The 17,230-nt window shown below is 40.9% G+C and overlaps 1 protein-coding gene across 2 annotated transcripts in view; it reads right to left on the bottom strand.

Annotated features, from left to right (window-relative positions):
• LOC130209096 (low-density lipoprotein receptor-related protein 1-like) overlaps positions 1-17,230 on the bottom strand; it is an 85,118-nt gene that overhangs the window by 46,613 nt on the left and 21,275 nt on the right. For both annotated transcript variants that reach the window (XR_008834537.1, XM_056438657.1), the window contains exons 3-8: positions 14,631-14,768; positions 11,257-11,376; positions 10,571-10,699; positions 10,201-10,464; positions 2,034-2,196; positions 579-801 (exon numbers count right to left, since the gene is read on the bottom strand). Coding sequence is in view for 1 of the 2 variants with exons in the window: in XM_056438657.1 (XP_056294632.1) it covers positions 579-801; positions 2,034-2,196; positions 10,201-10,464; positions 10,571-10,699; positions 11,257-11,376; positions 14,631-14,768 (1,037 nt within the window). In the remaining variant the exon portion in view is untranslated. The remainder of the gene's footprint in view (positions 1-578; positions 802-2,033; positions 2,197-10,200; positions 10,465-10,570; positions 10,700-11,256; positions 11,377-14,630; positions 14,769-17,230) is intronic.

Here is a 17,230-nt window from a genome sequence, read left to right on the forward strand (position 1 = left end):
CTCTGTTTGAAATATCCTTCATCCGTCAAAGTTTCCAATACAGCTTTACAAGGGCACGTCAGGCCTTCACAAACACACTCTTAAGATAAAACAGCCTAAACACAACACCGTCAATCACACACTTTTACTCTTTACCCAATGTGAATGAACTTCTGCTCCATGACAGCCACACACACACAACACAAGAAATGTTAGTGTGTGTGTGTGCACCTGTGTGTGTGCCCTTAGGTTCAGTGAGTAAATGAAAGCCATTACTTCTCCACAGATCACAGTAAAAGCCATGGTAACAGGTTTAAGAGCCACTGTGCTTCACCAGCTCAGCATCAGACACTATTAATCAGCTGCTTTAATGAAAAGGCAAATGTTTGCAGTCTTCTCTCTCCATATAACTCACTGGGAAAGAACACATTACAGGAGTACACAGGAGGAACATAATATGTATTACATAGGGAACTATAAAGCACACAGGAGTTTTAGAGCATTATTAAGAGCATACACAAAGACAGGTCATTTATGGGAGATTATCTTTCTGCTAATTGATAATGGGAGTGTGGTGCACACTGTGCAGCTGTTCTCACCAGCAGGCCTTGGATGATGGTGTGCCGGTTCTTGCCTTCATAGTCCACCACCTCAATGTAGTCCAGGTAGGCATCCGCCCAGTACACCAGCCGGCTGACGAGATCCAGCGTGATGCCGTGGGGGAACACAATCTTACTGTCCACGAGCTTGGTTCGGTTCTGGCCATCCATGTCGCAGCGCTCCACTTTAGGAATCTGACCGTAGTCTGTGAAGAATACTTTCCTGTGGAAACAAAGGATCATACCTGATTGAGGACAGATGGATAAATAGATCAATTCAGTCAAAAATGTGTTTCATTTTCCATCCATATGGCCTTGTTATAATTGATTGATTGCCCTTATTTCCATCACAGTGAGACAACAATGATCTAGATTCAGTGAGTAAACCAAATAGGAAACATCCCTTCCAGCAGGAAGGAAGATTTAAGTAATTTTTCAAGTAATAATGCTAAATATTTGCAGATTGGACAAAAATAAAGATATCTGAAGTCCTCAACTGTAATAAGTCTCCTATACCACAATACCTAGTATTTGGAGATTATTTTTGAATATTCTGAAGAAAAACATTTCCACTGGAAATCAGATTTATAACCCAACACATATAGTTTGACTTATTTTAAAATTTGAGGAACATATACTTATAGTACCCAAAAAGGTGTTAGCAAGCAACATCTCTCTTTGTAAAATGTGTCTTAAACGAGCTGGAAAACATATTCCACCAACATCTTGGTAGAATTTCCTGTATAGCCAGGAACCATTAGGTGAAGGGAAGTACAATTCTAATGTTTTAATTTGACAGTTTTGAGGTTTTATACAGTAAACAGTCACTGTGGAATATGTTGAAAGATGTGTGGTCACTAATTTAACAGCACAAAAAAAGGATGAATTTTGCTGATATATTATTGCTAGTGTTGTTTTTCTCCCCCTCTAATGACACTGCAGACCACAACAACAACAAAAAGCAGCTGCAGTGAGTCTACCTGACCTTGTTACTGGAAAAAAATATTACGGCCAAGGAAATTGCGTGAAAGCTGCACACGAATACACACACACACACACAGATTCATAATTTGTTCCAACACAAACAAGCTCTCAGACACACACACAAGCATGCACCGCAGATACACACATACACACACACACACACACACACACACACACACGTTCAGGAATTCGGTTAGAAAGTCTGGTCATAAACAAAAGAGCTGTTACAAAAACATGCTTTTACATTCAAAACCTATACAGTCAGCATACCACAGAGCAAACAGAACATCTGCACTCAATTACTCCAAAGTCCAAACTTCCATTCAGCCTTTTCCCTCCATTTCAACTCATTGGTTGAAGTTGAGTAACATTGGCAGATGGCAGAAGTCTGACTCCAGTTGTTTTCATGGGATATAAGGAGTTTGCATTGTGTGTTTATGCATTATACAGAAATCAAGATATCAAACTGACCCCATGGTGGGGTCCAGGGCAATGCCTTTCGGGTTATAAAGCTCCTGGTCCAGAAGGGTGACACATGTTTGCCCGTCCTTATCACACACGAAGATCCTGTCGTCCACGTCATCCACAAAGTAGAAGTTTCCGGTGAGCCAGTCGATGGCCATCTGCTCCACATCTGGACAGAAAAAGGGTGAGGGGGTGAGGAGGGGGTGAGGTGGGACACAGACACAGTAGGTGCAGGGCAAGGCCAACACAGTGTTTTCAGTTCTTGAGTTGATTACCTTTGACGCATAGAGCGTTTGACTCATAGTCATGTGATGAAGTAAATTAGTCAGCAATACTGTGTGTGAACTACTTTAACCTCTCTCTCTCTCTCTCTCTCTGCAACACTCACATACACACATTCATCAGACACGTTCCAGATCTTCAGGTTTGGACTGCTTGTTTGGTCAGTTTTTGACAAACCAAGTCCAATAAGCGTGTGTCTAGGTATTGCATCTGTTATTCAAAGTCACTTAGACCTTCAGAATAGGAGACAGGCTGTTTGTTGCTTCGGGACTGTGATGTTGCCGCAGCTGTAGCTAAGCGACAGTGGGCGTGCGGTTTCCGCTGCATTTATTTTCTTGAGGCTCAGATCACGGGGAAGACCAGTGCCCCACCCGACGATGAAAATCAAACACCTAGACGCGTGCATATGGCACCACACACATACTTAATGGAACATTTACAGGGAAAACACTGGAATACCCCTGCTCTATACAAACTGTCCTGAATGTGGTGCAAGACCACATAGCCAGGGTCTGAGAGACTAGAAAAATATGGCAAAAAGAATAACATGAGACACTAATGTACCCTTCTCCCTGGTTCCCTCATTCCCTCCTCTTCCTTCCTCTCCTCAAATAGCAGCTCAGCCAGACTGCGGCTGAGCCAAGGATCAGGGACAGAAAGCTATTGTTAAAGCAAAAGGAAAGAAGATGTGAGGATATTTACTGTAGTGAGTGATGGAAAGTACATTTAATGTACTATGCTTGAGTATACTTCAGAAACACTTGGACTTTCCTTCCATTTTTTTCATTTCAGTAACACTATTCCAAAAATATATAATAACATGACAGTGTTGTGTCTGCCCACATACAGTAGTTAGTACAATAAAATATGTTTTACACACAGTGAGTGACAATTACTGATCTCTTTCACACAGTAGTCTTGTGATCCATTGTTAATGACATTTTATTTATTACTTTTAGTTGCAAGTTTTATGAAATCAAACATCTGAATACCTCTTCCAGCACTGAATGTCACACCTATAAATATTAATCTTAACAGTGAATGAAAACTATATGTCTGCATGACCAGAGAGAGAGGGAGAGAGAGAGAGAGTTGGGAGGAGGGTTTCACAAACCACAAGACTTGTATTTTCACAGCTGCCACGAGCTCTACTCTCCACAGAACTATTCACACACCTACTGACACACATACACAAACACCTCAGATATGGGGCCAAAGTCGTGCTGCAGGAGTCCACGGTCATGCAGTGCTCAGTGCTCAGGGTGGAGGTCTAATACGGTGGTATGTTTACCAGGGTGAACAAGTGACTGTGATGATTTAGGGGAGACAAGAGGATCAGTTTCTCCAACCCGGAAAGAAAACTTAAGAGGCGGGAAATGACGAAGCAGATTCCTTGGCATAACAGTGCAATAAAAGTGTGCATAGTTGACCAATAAATATGAGTGTAATTCCGGAGAAAGCCTCTGTACGTCTGAAGAGTCTGGATAGCAGAGGGATTGAGATGGATCCCTTTCAAATACTTTGGTTCAAATAAAAGTGGAAAACGAATAAAAGAAAAAATGCAGATGGACAGAGAGCAAGGAAGAAAAAGCAAGAAGAGAAGAAAAAAGACAGAGAAGAGAAGAAAGAGAAGAAAGAGAGAGAGAGATCTGATTTCCACGAGGGAAACTTGGCCATTGTGCAGCAGCATTTCTGAGGTTTATGGGTCTCAGGGGCCATATTCCCAAAGGCGCTCTTAGTTTTTAACACAGAATTCTCGGTTTAAACACTTCCAGCAGCCCCACAACACACTGATTCACTGATGAAGCAATGGGTAAACAAAGGGGGCAGGGGGTTACTGAAAGACCTGACAAAATATCTGTCCCCTGCTTTCTCTCCATTTTCCTCCACCTCTGCCTCACATAAATGGCTCCAGCTCAGGCTTTCCAATCTCCTCCCATTCTGTCTCTCCTCCTCCTCCATGCATCATCCCCCTATCCCTCCCATTTGTCTGTTCCCCAGAGGTGGGAAAACAGTCTGGATTCATTAACTGCAGCTCTGTCTGTCTCAAACTATGCAATAAAAAACAACACAGCATAATTGAAAAAACACAACTGACCGCTGTCTTCCTTTTTTCCTTCTTCTGTTTAAACAACTTTTTTTCTACATGTTTTCTTCGTTCATTTCTCTGCTCCCTATTATTGGCCTAAGGAAAAACAACAGGCGAGTTACTGTCTAGATAATGTATTTAAAGCGCATTGCTAAATGGAGCAAAGCTCGGCAGAGTTTTACTCCCACAACGGGATTTAGGAGGACAAGTGAGGGTTATACAGTATATCTTCACAGGCACCACAGTGCTTAGTATGCAATATCATTAGTATATTATAGTATCAATAGTGTAATATCGGTGGCATTACTTTTAATTTTGGTTTTGATACCTCAGAACTGTCACTTTTAAACTATGATGGAAGCTTTAACATCACCGGCTCATACACCCCAACCCCCACTTCCCCTCGCCAACCTCCCGCACTCCAAAACACTCCCTCAAGCATCTGGCGACCACGTCACACCAGAAACACAAGCGAGGGGGAGAACTGAAAAACAACTAAAAAAGTGTGGTTCTGTTAAGATCCAGAGTGACTCAAATGTATTTCATGGTTCAAGGTGAAATAGTTTTGTTTTGCCAATATGTGAACGGACCGTAATGCAACTTAAAAACTCTTTTCCCAGACATTCACGGTTGCCTATGACAGCCTGTTAGTGATTATTAAAAAAGACTCAAGACAGATTTTCCATGAAAATCAAAAGGATGTGATGTTTATAGACGCTCACAAGTGGCTTTCCTCTCTTCAGCCCCTCGACAGTGCTAACCAGTGTTGTAGTCAAGACCTCCGAAAGCAAGACCAAGCCATGACTAAGACAGGAGTTTATCAAAACCGATACAAGACCAAGACGTTGAGGGGTTGAAACCAAGTGGAGACAAAGACCAGAACAGGGTGAGTCTCACATTGCATTAAATGTGGAACATGCAAACCAAAAAGGCACTCTTAAAATTGATCTGAAAGATCCACATTACCTTTAAAAACACCCACAAATAACGAAGGAAGATTCCTATTTAATTCACGTCTTGGGACAGGACCAATCCGAGAAGAGAACTTAAAAAAGTTTTCTTAAGACCAGTTTTTTAAATAATTGAGTCCGCTAACATCAACAAACCACCGACACCCACCGCAACACAAAGGTGTTTCTAGTTAACCCCAAACCCCCATGCACTGAACTAATGCAACAGAAAGTTGACTGCAGTTCTCCCAAGGGCCACTGGTGATACTAGTGACAAGGATTTCCAGAAAATTCCATATAGTACCTTCAATGTGTGAAAAAGGAGAGAGTGAGCGAGAGAGAGAGGGAGAAAGAGAGCGAGAGAGCGAGAGAGAGAGAGAGATGTTTGAAGCTGAGCACAGTGTTGAATGGAGAGAAGATTTAAAAATGTGCTGACTGGCTTGCCTTTTAACAGCACATGACCTCTTAAGGAGATTTCCGGCCAATGTCTGTGTTCAGCAGCACGCTGTGGCTCACTGTGCAGGGGCAGCGGGTACTGTGGCTCTTACAGTACAAGCAGGGAAGGGAGGCTTAGTGACTGCTCTGAGATCAGCCCTCCCGTGCACAGTGTGTAGCATCAGCATATAGGACAACTGCATTTTATTCTATCTTTCATTTCTACTAAGTTCCACCTATATAATGTAGCTACTATATGATGTTGATGATTGTTTCATGCTGCAGTAAGGCACTACAATAAATTACCTCTGACAAGCGCAGCTCATTTAAAATATGCTTTATCTATAAATAATAAGGAACAATTATTAGAATGTGCTAATTGGATACGGTTAATGTTTTAGACTCCATAAAAAAACAGCACATGTCTGTGGTGCATCATGTTTGCGCGACAAGTGGTATTAGCATAACACATTTAAATCTGGATCTTTAGCCATGGTCCAGACTGAAATTTCGCAAAACCTTTTGGACGGATTGTCGTGTAATTAGTATGTTTTCCTTAGGATGGACGGCAAGCCCTACCTCGTCTTGGGCCATCAGGTCCATATTTTAGTTGGCCTAATAGTTTGGTTCCCATCAGCCTCAGCTGAACTTTATGTTTGGTGCTAATTAGCAACTGCTACAATCTGACACATTTAACTGAATTGGTTTATAAACATTATGCTTCCATTAATTAACATTAGCAGCATTTTAGCGCTTAAATTGTGAGCATGTTATATTATTAGTTTCACTAAAAGTAGTGAAAGAAATATCATAGTCATGTGGGGGCTTACATCACAACCTTTGTGTAAAGTGAGTGACTGGTGTGATTAGCAATTGTAAGAAACATAGAGTGTGATGACGTTTGAGTAAAGTGGGAATTAAAAGAAGTCAAAGGGAATGTAAAGATAGTGAGAGAGAAAGAGAGAGAGAAAGACTGTGTGTGTGTGTGTGTTGGGGGAGGACACATCTGGACAACTCATCTGTGGCATACTGAGGTCATGAGTCACTCCAACCACACGCGCATCATTTCCTGTACGTTCACCTCTGCCGTTAGTCGCTGCTGGCTCCTTTCCATGTCGACTGTAAGCATGAACCTGCTCTGCGTATTCTGTCATGTGCACACTCCAGGAGCTTGTCCGTAAGAGTAACTATGCTATCTTGGAAGTCGCTCCAGATTAGGGACTGGAACAGATGAGAAAAATCTGCCTTTTCTGCATTGTATATATTTTGCGCTGACGTTAAATATTTGGGGTCCTTTGCATTGTCAGATTTAATTGTTTGCCGAGGTCATCATAAATAAAAAGGCTTATACTCTTTTCTATGTGTTCTGTCATATCTAGCACCTCTACGCTTGAGACATGGTTTATTGTGCAAAACAGTCACACCAGGAAACAACTAACTCTGAATTTGCTCATTGTGTCTCATTACAATCAAAATGCCAAAGGACATCTTCTTCTCATGTTACTCAAACACATACGGACATGTAAGTAGTAAAATTGTCACTACAGGAAGTGCACTGCCCTTCGATTGCTTCCTTATTTCAGCGATACAGCTCGGCCGATATCATCAGTCATGCACATCCTGTGGAAGCTGCAGTGTGTGTGTGGGGGGCGGCCGTGGACAAACCAGCTGAAGCTGCTGGAATTTCCTGCAAATTCCTCTGGTCCTTACATTGCTACGGTTCTGGTTAAAGCTGCACGGTTATAGCAACAGTGATAATCCGACTTAAATCATAATGTTAAGCGCAAATACATGTTTTTCCAAAGAAGAAATCAGTGTGGCAATGTTGCTCTATAATTGAGGAGGCTGTTATAATGTCTTTTCTTTCCCTGCATGAGCCTGATTAATTAAATGGCTGTACTGAATAATTTGCCAATAACAGATGTTGCGTTAGCAAGACTCAAAACAGACAAGAGGAGGTCAATCTTCCTCTTAATACTGAGGGACACCAAAATGTCTCGTGCATAATTTTCATCAATTGAAGCTTGCCTGATACTATCTGGTTTGAGATGAACATATTTCACAACGACAGTTTGACCGCACTGTGCGAGACCGAGCCGCCCGACTGTCATTATTCAGCCTTTTCATTTTCTGTGACGGTTTGTGCTGAGAATGTAACAGTTTAGCTCCACGCCTTCCTTTTTGTAATAGTTGTTTTCATCCTGTCACACCATCTCATCAATCCAACTCCCCTCACCTGCCTCTGATCACTCCCTCGTTAGTCCCTCATTCCCTTCACCTGGTCCTCACGCCCTTCTCACCTGCAGCCCATCCCCTCATTAGTCCCTCACTATTTAGCTCCCTCACTTCCACTTGTCCTCTGCCAGATTGTCTTGTGTTTTCGTGCCAAGTTCTCCAGCGTTATTAGAGTATATTCCTGACCTGCCTGTTCTGACCCTGCCTGCCTGCCCTGACCTCTGATTCTCTGCCCTGCCCCTTTTTGGACTTGTTTGCTTCTTCGACTGATCTCCCGGTTTTGACCCAGCCTGTTTCCAACCAAAGACAGTATTCTTTGTTACTCCTGTCTGAGTCGTGCTTTTGGGTCCACTCTAATAGCGCCGTGACAGAGAAAGTAATTTCTGTCATGTAATGCATTCTTTAGTCGCATGGAAAAGGGATGTCAACGGAGAGGAGCCTGCTGAGTGAATGTGATGGCGCACAATACTTTACCCAAATATGCAACAAAGAAAGAGAAAGGAGAGGAATAAAGCTGAGCTATATGATTCAATGTACAAGTACAGGTCCAATACAATTAAATGAAGTGTTGTGTAGAGATCAAAAGTTAAGGGATTGTGGAGAGAACCAGGAAGGACAGAGAATATGAACATGACTAAGTGTGTGAGTGAAATGCAATGCTGTTTTAATTCAAGGTCAAGACATTAAATTAATGTTTACAGATTATATGACAACGCATATTGTTATAAATCATCTGTCAACCAGCTTCCTAACAGATGCAATGGTGCATTCCTGCTGCCTCTGTTGTTTCTCGTGCTTTCCCTTTAATTCAGAGTGAAGACATGCAGCCCGAAAACCAGGCGGAAACACGTCGAGGACCTTGAAGCAACCGAGAGAGAAACAGAGGGACGAGAAGTGTGTGTGGAGGCTTTTGACCTGCAGGCTGTCTACACTCAGGAGCATGCACATACGCACGTCTGCACTCATTCGTGCGCCTTAGATCTCCGCGGTCTATCTTTTAGTTCCCTTTTTATATGGGAAGAGACTGAAACGAAACTTAATCCATGGAAAAACACAGCTGCTTTTAATGTGCTGCCACAATATCTCGGACTCACACGCTGCGCCCAAGCACATAGGTATGATGATCAGTACAGTTTGGGCTACATTTCTGGACATTCTTTCTCCTGCTGTCTACATTTGACTTTTAAGTTAAATTTCAGAACAACAAGCCTGGCCAAATGGCCATCTTGAAAGGACACAAACCAGACAAACAAGATAAATCCAGGTGAAGATTAGCTAATAGGTGGGGTCGCCCTTGGAAGGTGAATCAGAATTACTTAAAATTCTGATTTGCTAGATGAACCTCAAATATGAAGCAGACATCAAAATTCCTACTGCATTAATTTCCAGATAGCAACTAAACCCCAAGACAAACCTGTGCTTTTATTGCATTTACCTGTCTATGTGAAGGGCTATTTCTAGTGATTACGTTTTGGAAATGTTTTTTTAATTGTGTTTGTGTCGAAACAAACCCATATTCCGCCTATTTGATAGTTTTACTGCCCACAAGCTGAAGGAGCTGTGGGCAAAATGGATGGATTGTTTTTGTATTTTTATCTTTACACGTCTGTAAATCTCTGTCTCATTTTAGCCAGATCTACATGGAAGTATGCAATGGACCTTTTGAATGAAATAATATACAAATACATGCTTCCTCCTATGAAGGAGGAATTCCTTCATAGGATATTCCTTCCTATATGAAGCAATAGAAAAAGTGTGCTTCTCACACACTTTCCAATCAGGCCATCACAGTCAGATTATACCAAGAAAATGTATTGCGAATAATAAAGTTTATGTCAAAATACATTTTCTGGAGAGTGGAGTAGGTATGTGTTTTTGTCTATGAGCCCAAAATAGACACTTCTAGAATATTCTATAGAAAATCATGAGATGGATGTCCGATTGCTGTGAATTCACAGGTGGTGTCCAGTGAAAATTTAACTCATATGCGACCCCCAAAAATAAAATATCCTGGAAAATGAACAACAGACACACACACAAAACACAGACTTTGCTTTGCTGCAGTGTGAGGCAATCTTTTGTGCTGTCGTATGATGTATTTTGTGTTGAGAACGAGGCTGTAACATTCTGCTCTGTACTAAATGTACCAGGGTGAAGCTCTGTGCTGCTGTGGTGTACTCACGATGCAGGCTGAGGGAGATGTTGATGACTCTCTCCTCTGTGAAGCCCTTCAGATTGGGAATCTTGGCACATTTGAGGTGTGTGGATGTGGGTGCGTCTCCGACATGGATCCAGCAGACAGTCTCCTCGGCGTAGAGGAAGTCCATGGCTGTAGTTTGTTTGGTGCTGGTGGACAGTAGGCTGTGCACCGTGGTGCCGCTCAGGGAGGTGGCCTGGATGTTTTGGGAGTTGGCGATCAGCAGGACAGGCAGACGGTCTACTGGCACTGGAAAGTGACAGAAACATAACTAACGGTTGACAGGAGGAACAAGAAGAGAACATTCGCACAGTCTCAATAAAAACTGATGTCCCGCTGATGTTGGCTTACTTACCATTCTTGGCCTTGCATGAGCGGTTGTCTGGCTGCGACAAGTAGCCCTCCACACATGAGCAGGTGTAGGAGCCTTCAGTGTTGCTACAGGACTGACTGCAGGTCCCATACAAACTGCACTCGTCAAGATCTGAACCACAGAAAACACAGATGGTTTTATTAGCGTATAGCAAATAACAAATTTGGGTTTGGAATTTTTACGAACTAAAAATATTAAAAGAAAACTCAACATATCTGCGGATGAAGAATAAATATGCTGATTTAACATATTTAAAAAAACAATTCTGTGTCTCCTGTTTACTTTATTTTTGTTAGACTAAAATAGTGATTCATTAAAGGTGGAATCACTAATTTGCACAAAATAACTATCGTCTCTTTGAGGTCGTTCCATATCAATGTCTGTGACTCTTCTATTATCTCAATGCCTGCTAAGATATGAATATTTCTAAACAGGCTTTTGTGGGAAATGCACCACATTCCCAGGGCCCCTGAACTACCCACTGTGTGCTCTGCACTTAATTCAGCTTCTCCAGAACCTGAGTAAACATTGTTATAGGACAAGGTAAGCAAACTCATTTCTCTAATTTCAGCAGGAATGAAAGACAAATATTTACTATTTCCCCTTATTTGTTAAATACTTGCAGCATACACTGAACTGCAGGTAAAGTGGCCATTAAACAAACTCACCTTTGCATGTTTTTCCATCTGCACTGATCTCATAACCACTCTTACAGTAACAAGCAGGCCCTGCTGGAGTCACTGCACAGTTTTCCTGACAACTCCAGAGCAAGCAGTTTGATATAAACTCTGGAGGGAGACAAAAGAGGGGAGGGGGACAGGAGACAGGAGTGACTTTTTGGAGTAATGCACATGGAAACACAACATTGAATAAAGAAGTAAGACACAAGGCATTTATTCGTGTTTATTTCCTGTTATCAACATTGTTATTGAGCTCAAATAACTGCATTAGTGGTTCTAATGGAGGATGGTTTTGTGGGTAATTCTGTAATAAACCATTCAACATACCACTATAAACCCACATATTATACGGTGATCACTCATTTTTTCCACTCTACTGGGTACTATCTGGCAGAAGATACGAGAACAGGCATGCCTGAGGGTGACAGGAGCAGGTGCTGGAGCTGCCATTGTACACTTTCTGAGGACTATTTACAGTTTAGCAGAATGCTGAAGGGCATTAATACTTGATGCGTTGAGCAAAAGATGTGGTTTCCAGTAAAGTGGGCTGGATGTAGTTTGACCTCAGATGGACCAAAAACCCAGCAGCCGACAAGTGGATCATATGTGAACAACGGCTTAATACAAACGTAGTAGAGTTACTAGTTAATGCAAGCTAATGCATCATCACACCAATAAATGAATATTTCACCCAAAACACCCATGAACTGGAGTTAATGGGCACGTGGCTATTAACAACAGCAAAAAGATCAAAACATCCATGCAACCAGGTGTATATGGAAGGGTTTTTAGCGAAGATACATATATTTGGAAAGTAGTGAGACTACAACTGGATAAAAAGACTTGGATTACACGAGCAAACGGATGGTTAGTTGAACTGTTGTTAAATGTTGCGCCCTTCATTTATTTCAGTTCGGCAAGACTTTTCTCAGTTTTGTGTTGCTTTGTTCGTATATGCGAGGAAAACAAAGTTGTCTTAAAGAATTCCAGGTAATAATACGGGTGAGGTGTTGAGCTTTTACATTTTTTGAGTACAGCAAATTAACCCATCAAGATCATAAAAGGTGACAGGCCTTCACCTGAGGTGCCCGGACAAACTCAGTACCCTTTTGAAAATAGATTCTAAAAACTAACATTAATCTCTTTTCTTTGTTGTAAGTGATGGTGTTTGCTGTAATTGTCTAAATTATTTTCTTAGAAAGCAACAACAGAAATCCACAAATACTTCAGCCCTGCACCATCAATAGCTCCATGCTGACCCGGACCATATCCAAGGCTACCCACACATCAAACAGAGAAGGGCATAAACACATCCCGCTACAATCACAACTTCCAGTCAGCTGACCGACACAAAAACAGTGCACTGCTCATCCTGTGAGATATAAATCAAGATGCAGCAAGTCATCGTCAAACAGACACAGTCATGTCAAACCAGGATGAGATCTATCAGTCACAACTTCATATTGCCAAGAAAAGCACCGGCAGACAATTCACACTTACACAGGATCTCCGGGGAGAGATAGAAGAGGCATCAAGAATCTCACCACACTTTCAAGACGAAAGAAACAAAAGCCCACCGTCTTGGTGCAGTACTGGATTGTGCAAATAAAAGTACAGAAAAGTGCTCTGTTTTGGTTCAGAGTGCACAACACTCATATCCCTTAGAAAACAAAAGATTTCAACGAGAGATATTTATGTTACAGACAGAGTTTGTCTAAATACAAAAAACCAAACCATTAAACCTCATTCTGTAACCTTAACCATGAAACCAAAACCATGAAATAAACATGAACCCCATGTTTGTCCCCAGAAAGCTGGTGGATAGATACTTGTGGTGAATAGAAAACACACACACAGGCACACAAACACAAAGAGGTTTAGTCCCACCTCAAAGTCCAGCCAGCCTGAAAGTACATATAGGTTTGATGTCCTTTTACCAAGCCTCTCTCTGTATTAGTTAAATACATATTGCATTCAAACTCATTTTTAACTGAACACTTTCAGTTAAAAAATGAGTGAGGAGACAAATATTAATTTTTTCTTGAAGTAAAGACAGGTGCCTTCCCCAACAAAGGAAAAGATTGACTCAGGAAAGGAAGATTAGGTATTTAATTGTGCACACTGTGCCAATCAAGACCTTAGAGAATAGTATTCAACATTTTACTTTGGTCAGTAAGATTTTTGGAAAGAGCAGTTTGGTAAATCCATCATTAATATATACTTTAGGGTGAGCAATGAAGCTGCATTAATGATGTCTGCTATTTAAACATGTCTGTGAGTCGTAGTAAGACACGAAGCAGCATGATGGAACGTATTTGAAGGTTTATCATCAGTGATGTTCCTTTGATAATGTTTTGACAGAAGACTCTCACATAGAGGAACGCCTCAGTTCCTTTTAAACCTCCACCATTTCCTGTAATAATCTAGTGAAAATGTTTGTTTTTTTGCATAATGACTCTTATTTTTACTTGGTGTGGTTAACTTGATCAGCACATTTTTGTAAAGGGCAGTATATTCTTTTGGGTCATCATAAATTGCTTCCTAGTTTCAGGTTTCAACATGACAACTTCCTTAATTTAAAATAATTCATTAAATTTGTATGCTAGCCCTGTGAGCTGTGTAAGGTCTGCCAGCATTGTTAGCTCAGCTATGTTAGCTCCGTTAGCTCTGTTAGCTCTGTAATCTCTGTCAACTCTGTAATCTCTGTTAGCTCTGTTAGCTCTGTAATCTCTGTTAGCTCTGTTAACTCTGTAAGCGACCGTGGTTCAGTGGCTAGCAGGTCTGTCTTTCAATCAGAGGGTCGATCCCCGCCCTAGTTGATGTGTCATTGAGCAAGACACTAACCTGAATTGCTCCCCTTAGCTGTGTCTACGGTGTATGATTGTAAGTCGCTTTGGATAAAAGCGTCAGCTAAATGAAATGTAACGTAAACACTGTATGTAACTCTGTTAGCGCTGTATATTCTGTTAGCTCTGTTAGCACAGTTAGCTGTGAGCCACTAGCTCAGCTGTCTCCATTTGAGAGTTGTGTGGAAGCAATATATGTTATGCATTTCGTTTTGAGCAATGTCAACAGGCAGTCGAACATACAGTTGGTTGTACCTACAAAACATACAGAATAGAAACAACTACAATATGTTCACGTTGGTGTGCTAACTCAATCAGTTATAGGAGTATAGTGTGAAGATTTTAGGGATGAGAACTGAACAATAAAAAAGCAACAAATAGAACAACAGAAATCCAGTCAGACTGCATATTACCCATTTCTTTCACACCAAGAATTGGATTATTTACGAGAAGACTCTTTTACATTCATATTGCATATCCCGTATGTGTGCATGTGTGAGTGTGTGACAGTGATACCTCGGCAGTGTGGTCCCTCATCCCAGCCGTCAGTACAATCTGGATCCCCGTTGCACAGCTTTCCCATGTGGATGCAGAGATCCGTTCCTCCACACTGGTACTCATTGGGAGGGCACCGTGATATGGTGCTGTGAGGACCTGCAGATGACACACACAATTATTGTTGACTGAAAAGGTAAGTAGCATAATAATCCTGTGTTGGCTATATATGAATAAATGTGAACAAAAACATACGTTAACCCTGTTTCTGTCAATTTCCCCCATTATTGATCATTCAATTATCTATACATTTTATACAGGCCGTTTGACCTGGGCATAATATTATGCAGTGCACCAATCAAATTAGTTACTCCAAAATATGTATGATTCTTGCAAAATGGCTACACATATTAAATCAACTGAAACAGAAAGACATTCAGTAATGTGGAAAAGATTGTGGACAACGTTACTAGGTTCAAACCAACCGTTAATCTAACCTAAAAAGTTTTCTTGAGCATTATTACATTTAGTTTGATGTATATTGGATGTATACTAGATTCAAGTTATTAAATACATCAAAGTAATGTAAAACTCAACTTGCCCTGGTTTGTCTTTAGAGAGATGTGTGTGCCTCTACTAACTGAAGTTTCTAAAATGGTTCTTTCTGATTGGATTTACAATAAGAAACGTTCTAAGCGGGCAGAAACACAAGTGCACTGCAGCACCGTAACTCTGAACACAGTTCACAGTTTGGAGCCATGTGGGGACGTACAGCACAGCACCATATACTTCATAAGATTGATCTTACCTTGGGATCTTTGCCGTCTCCCTTTGTCTCTTTCATCTATTTTGTCTCGACTATAAACTAATCAGTAATGCAGAAATGCTTTCAAATTGATTTTTGTAAAACACTGCCCTTTCATCATGGAAGACAGATTTTCGGATTGACTATGCATGTCTGACAACAGATTTTCCAGAGTGAAGAAAGACAGAAGAGGTTTCAACATCATCTCTCCCTGTAAAGCAAATCAGTTTGCTTCCTCTTTGTCGATGGTACCAATGTGCGGGCCTCATCCCCAAACAATCTGGATATGAATAAACTAAAAACAGATCACCCAAATATCCCTGATGCTCACCCTTGTTGGAAATAAATATACCAACTAAGTGCCATATGAACTGGAAAAACCCTTAAATATCATCAGACAAGTATGGGACAACAACACGATACATTTCTCGGTGCGGCAACCAAAGATGATCATAGTCACAAGAGATTCCTGAACAACAGATGGACTACAAAATGAGGAAGGTAATTGTATGAAACTTCACTGCGTAAGTAAATTCAGAGTGACACCTCAAGATTAGTCTGACTCAGCAGAGAATATGCACTTTACAGTAATTAATCGGAACTGTGTGTGGAAAAGAGAAGACTTTGTGCAAGTTGGGAAACGGTATAGATTGTGTAAGCTCCAAATATAACATTTCTTTGGAAACCAGTTTTTATAAACTGTGTCTGCGAGAAAATCCCAAGGATTTGCATGTACCAGACAAACTGATTCTGAATTATTTGTTCATGAAAACAGGCATGTTTCTTTTTACATCTGTCCCCCCATTTCTAGCTGTTTAGTTCCTTTACCTTGTTTTCCAACAGCATTCCCTATCTCCTCTATCATGGATTTACATTCATCTTTTTCTCTTTCCAACTTCACAGGCAGAACCACAAGTCAGAAATTCAAAGAACCATTGTGGCGGAAAAATATGGCCACGAGAGAAACCTAGCAGAAACTACAAACACAATGTTATCCTAGAACTGGCTAAATAACTACCGAGTGGCGACTAGTGGCATGTTGGCCTGGTATTATAGTTTTATGTGCTAAGAGAAGACTTCTGAATCCCTGAAAAGGAAACACATGTATCTTGAGGAAAAATATGAGTTTGTCCAAAATGGCTCCTTTCAAGACAAAATCTATGCATATTTTACTCGATATAGAAGAGAATGTATTGATAAAATCACTGCACAAGCAGCCAGGGATTTTCAACTTAATGATATTTAGTGAACAATTATTTTTGGTTGAGGTTCCATGCCTTGTGACTGAGACAGTGATTGGATTTTTGCACATTAAGTAGGTATAAAGCACACAGTAATGGTTCAATAATCTGCTTACAGGTACTTCTAAAGCTCACCCATGAACACATTGTATTTTGTGTGTCTTTGTCATAAACAAACAAGTGGACTAACAAGCTTGAACTCTTTCCTGGTGACCGGTTGCCTGACAACCGGGCAGTGAGAGAAAGACCAGAGAAAGTCCCTGAACTTGGCTAATGGTCTTAATGACTGTTGATTTATACGACCAATATACAACATTATTACCTATTAATGAGTCTGCTTTAGAGGAGTGTGTAGGCGTATTTTTTAACTTTGAAAAGAGATCCAGGCTAGCTGTTTTCCCCTGCTTCCAGTCTTTATGTTGATGAACTAAGCTTGTCCCCAGCTAGCTGGAAAGCTAATGAGCCTAATTATTTCTTGTTTTAACTCGAAAGTTGCTCAAATGGAAGCAAAATGCATGGGCTTCTTCTTTCCTTTTCTTTTTCTTGATGCATGAACTTTTTTCGAGGATAGATTG

The sequence above is a fragment of the Pseudoliparis swirei genome, chromosome 18 (genome assembly GCF_029220125.1).
Source record: "Pseudoliparis swirei isolate HS2019 ecotype Mariana Trench chromosome 18, NWPU_hadal_v1, whole genome shotgun sequence".
NCBI lineage: Eukaryota > Metazoa > Chordata > Actinopteri > Perciformes > Liparidae > Pseudoliparis > Pseudoliparis swirei.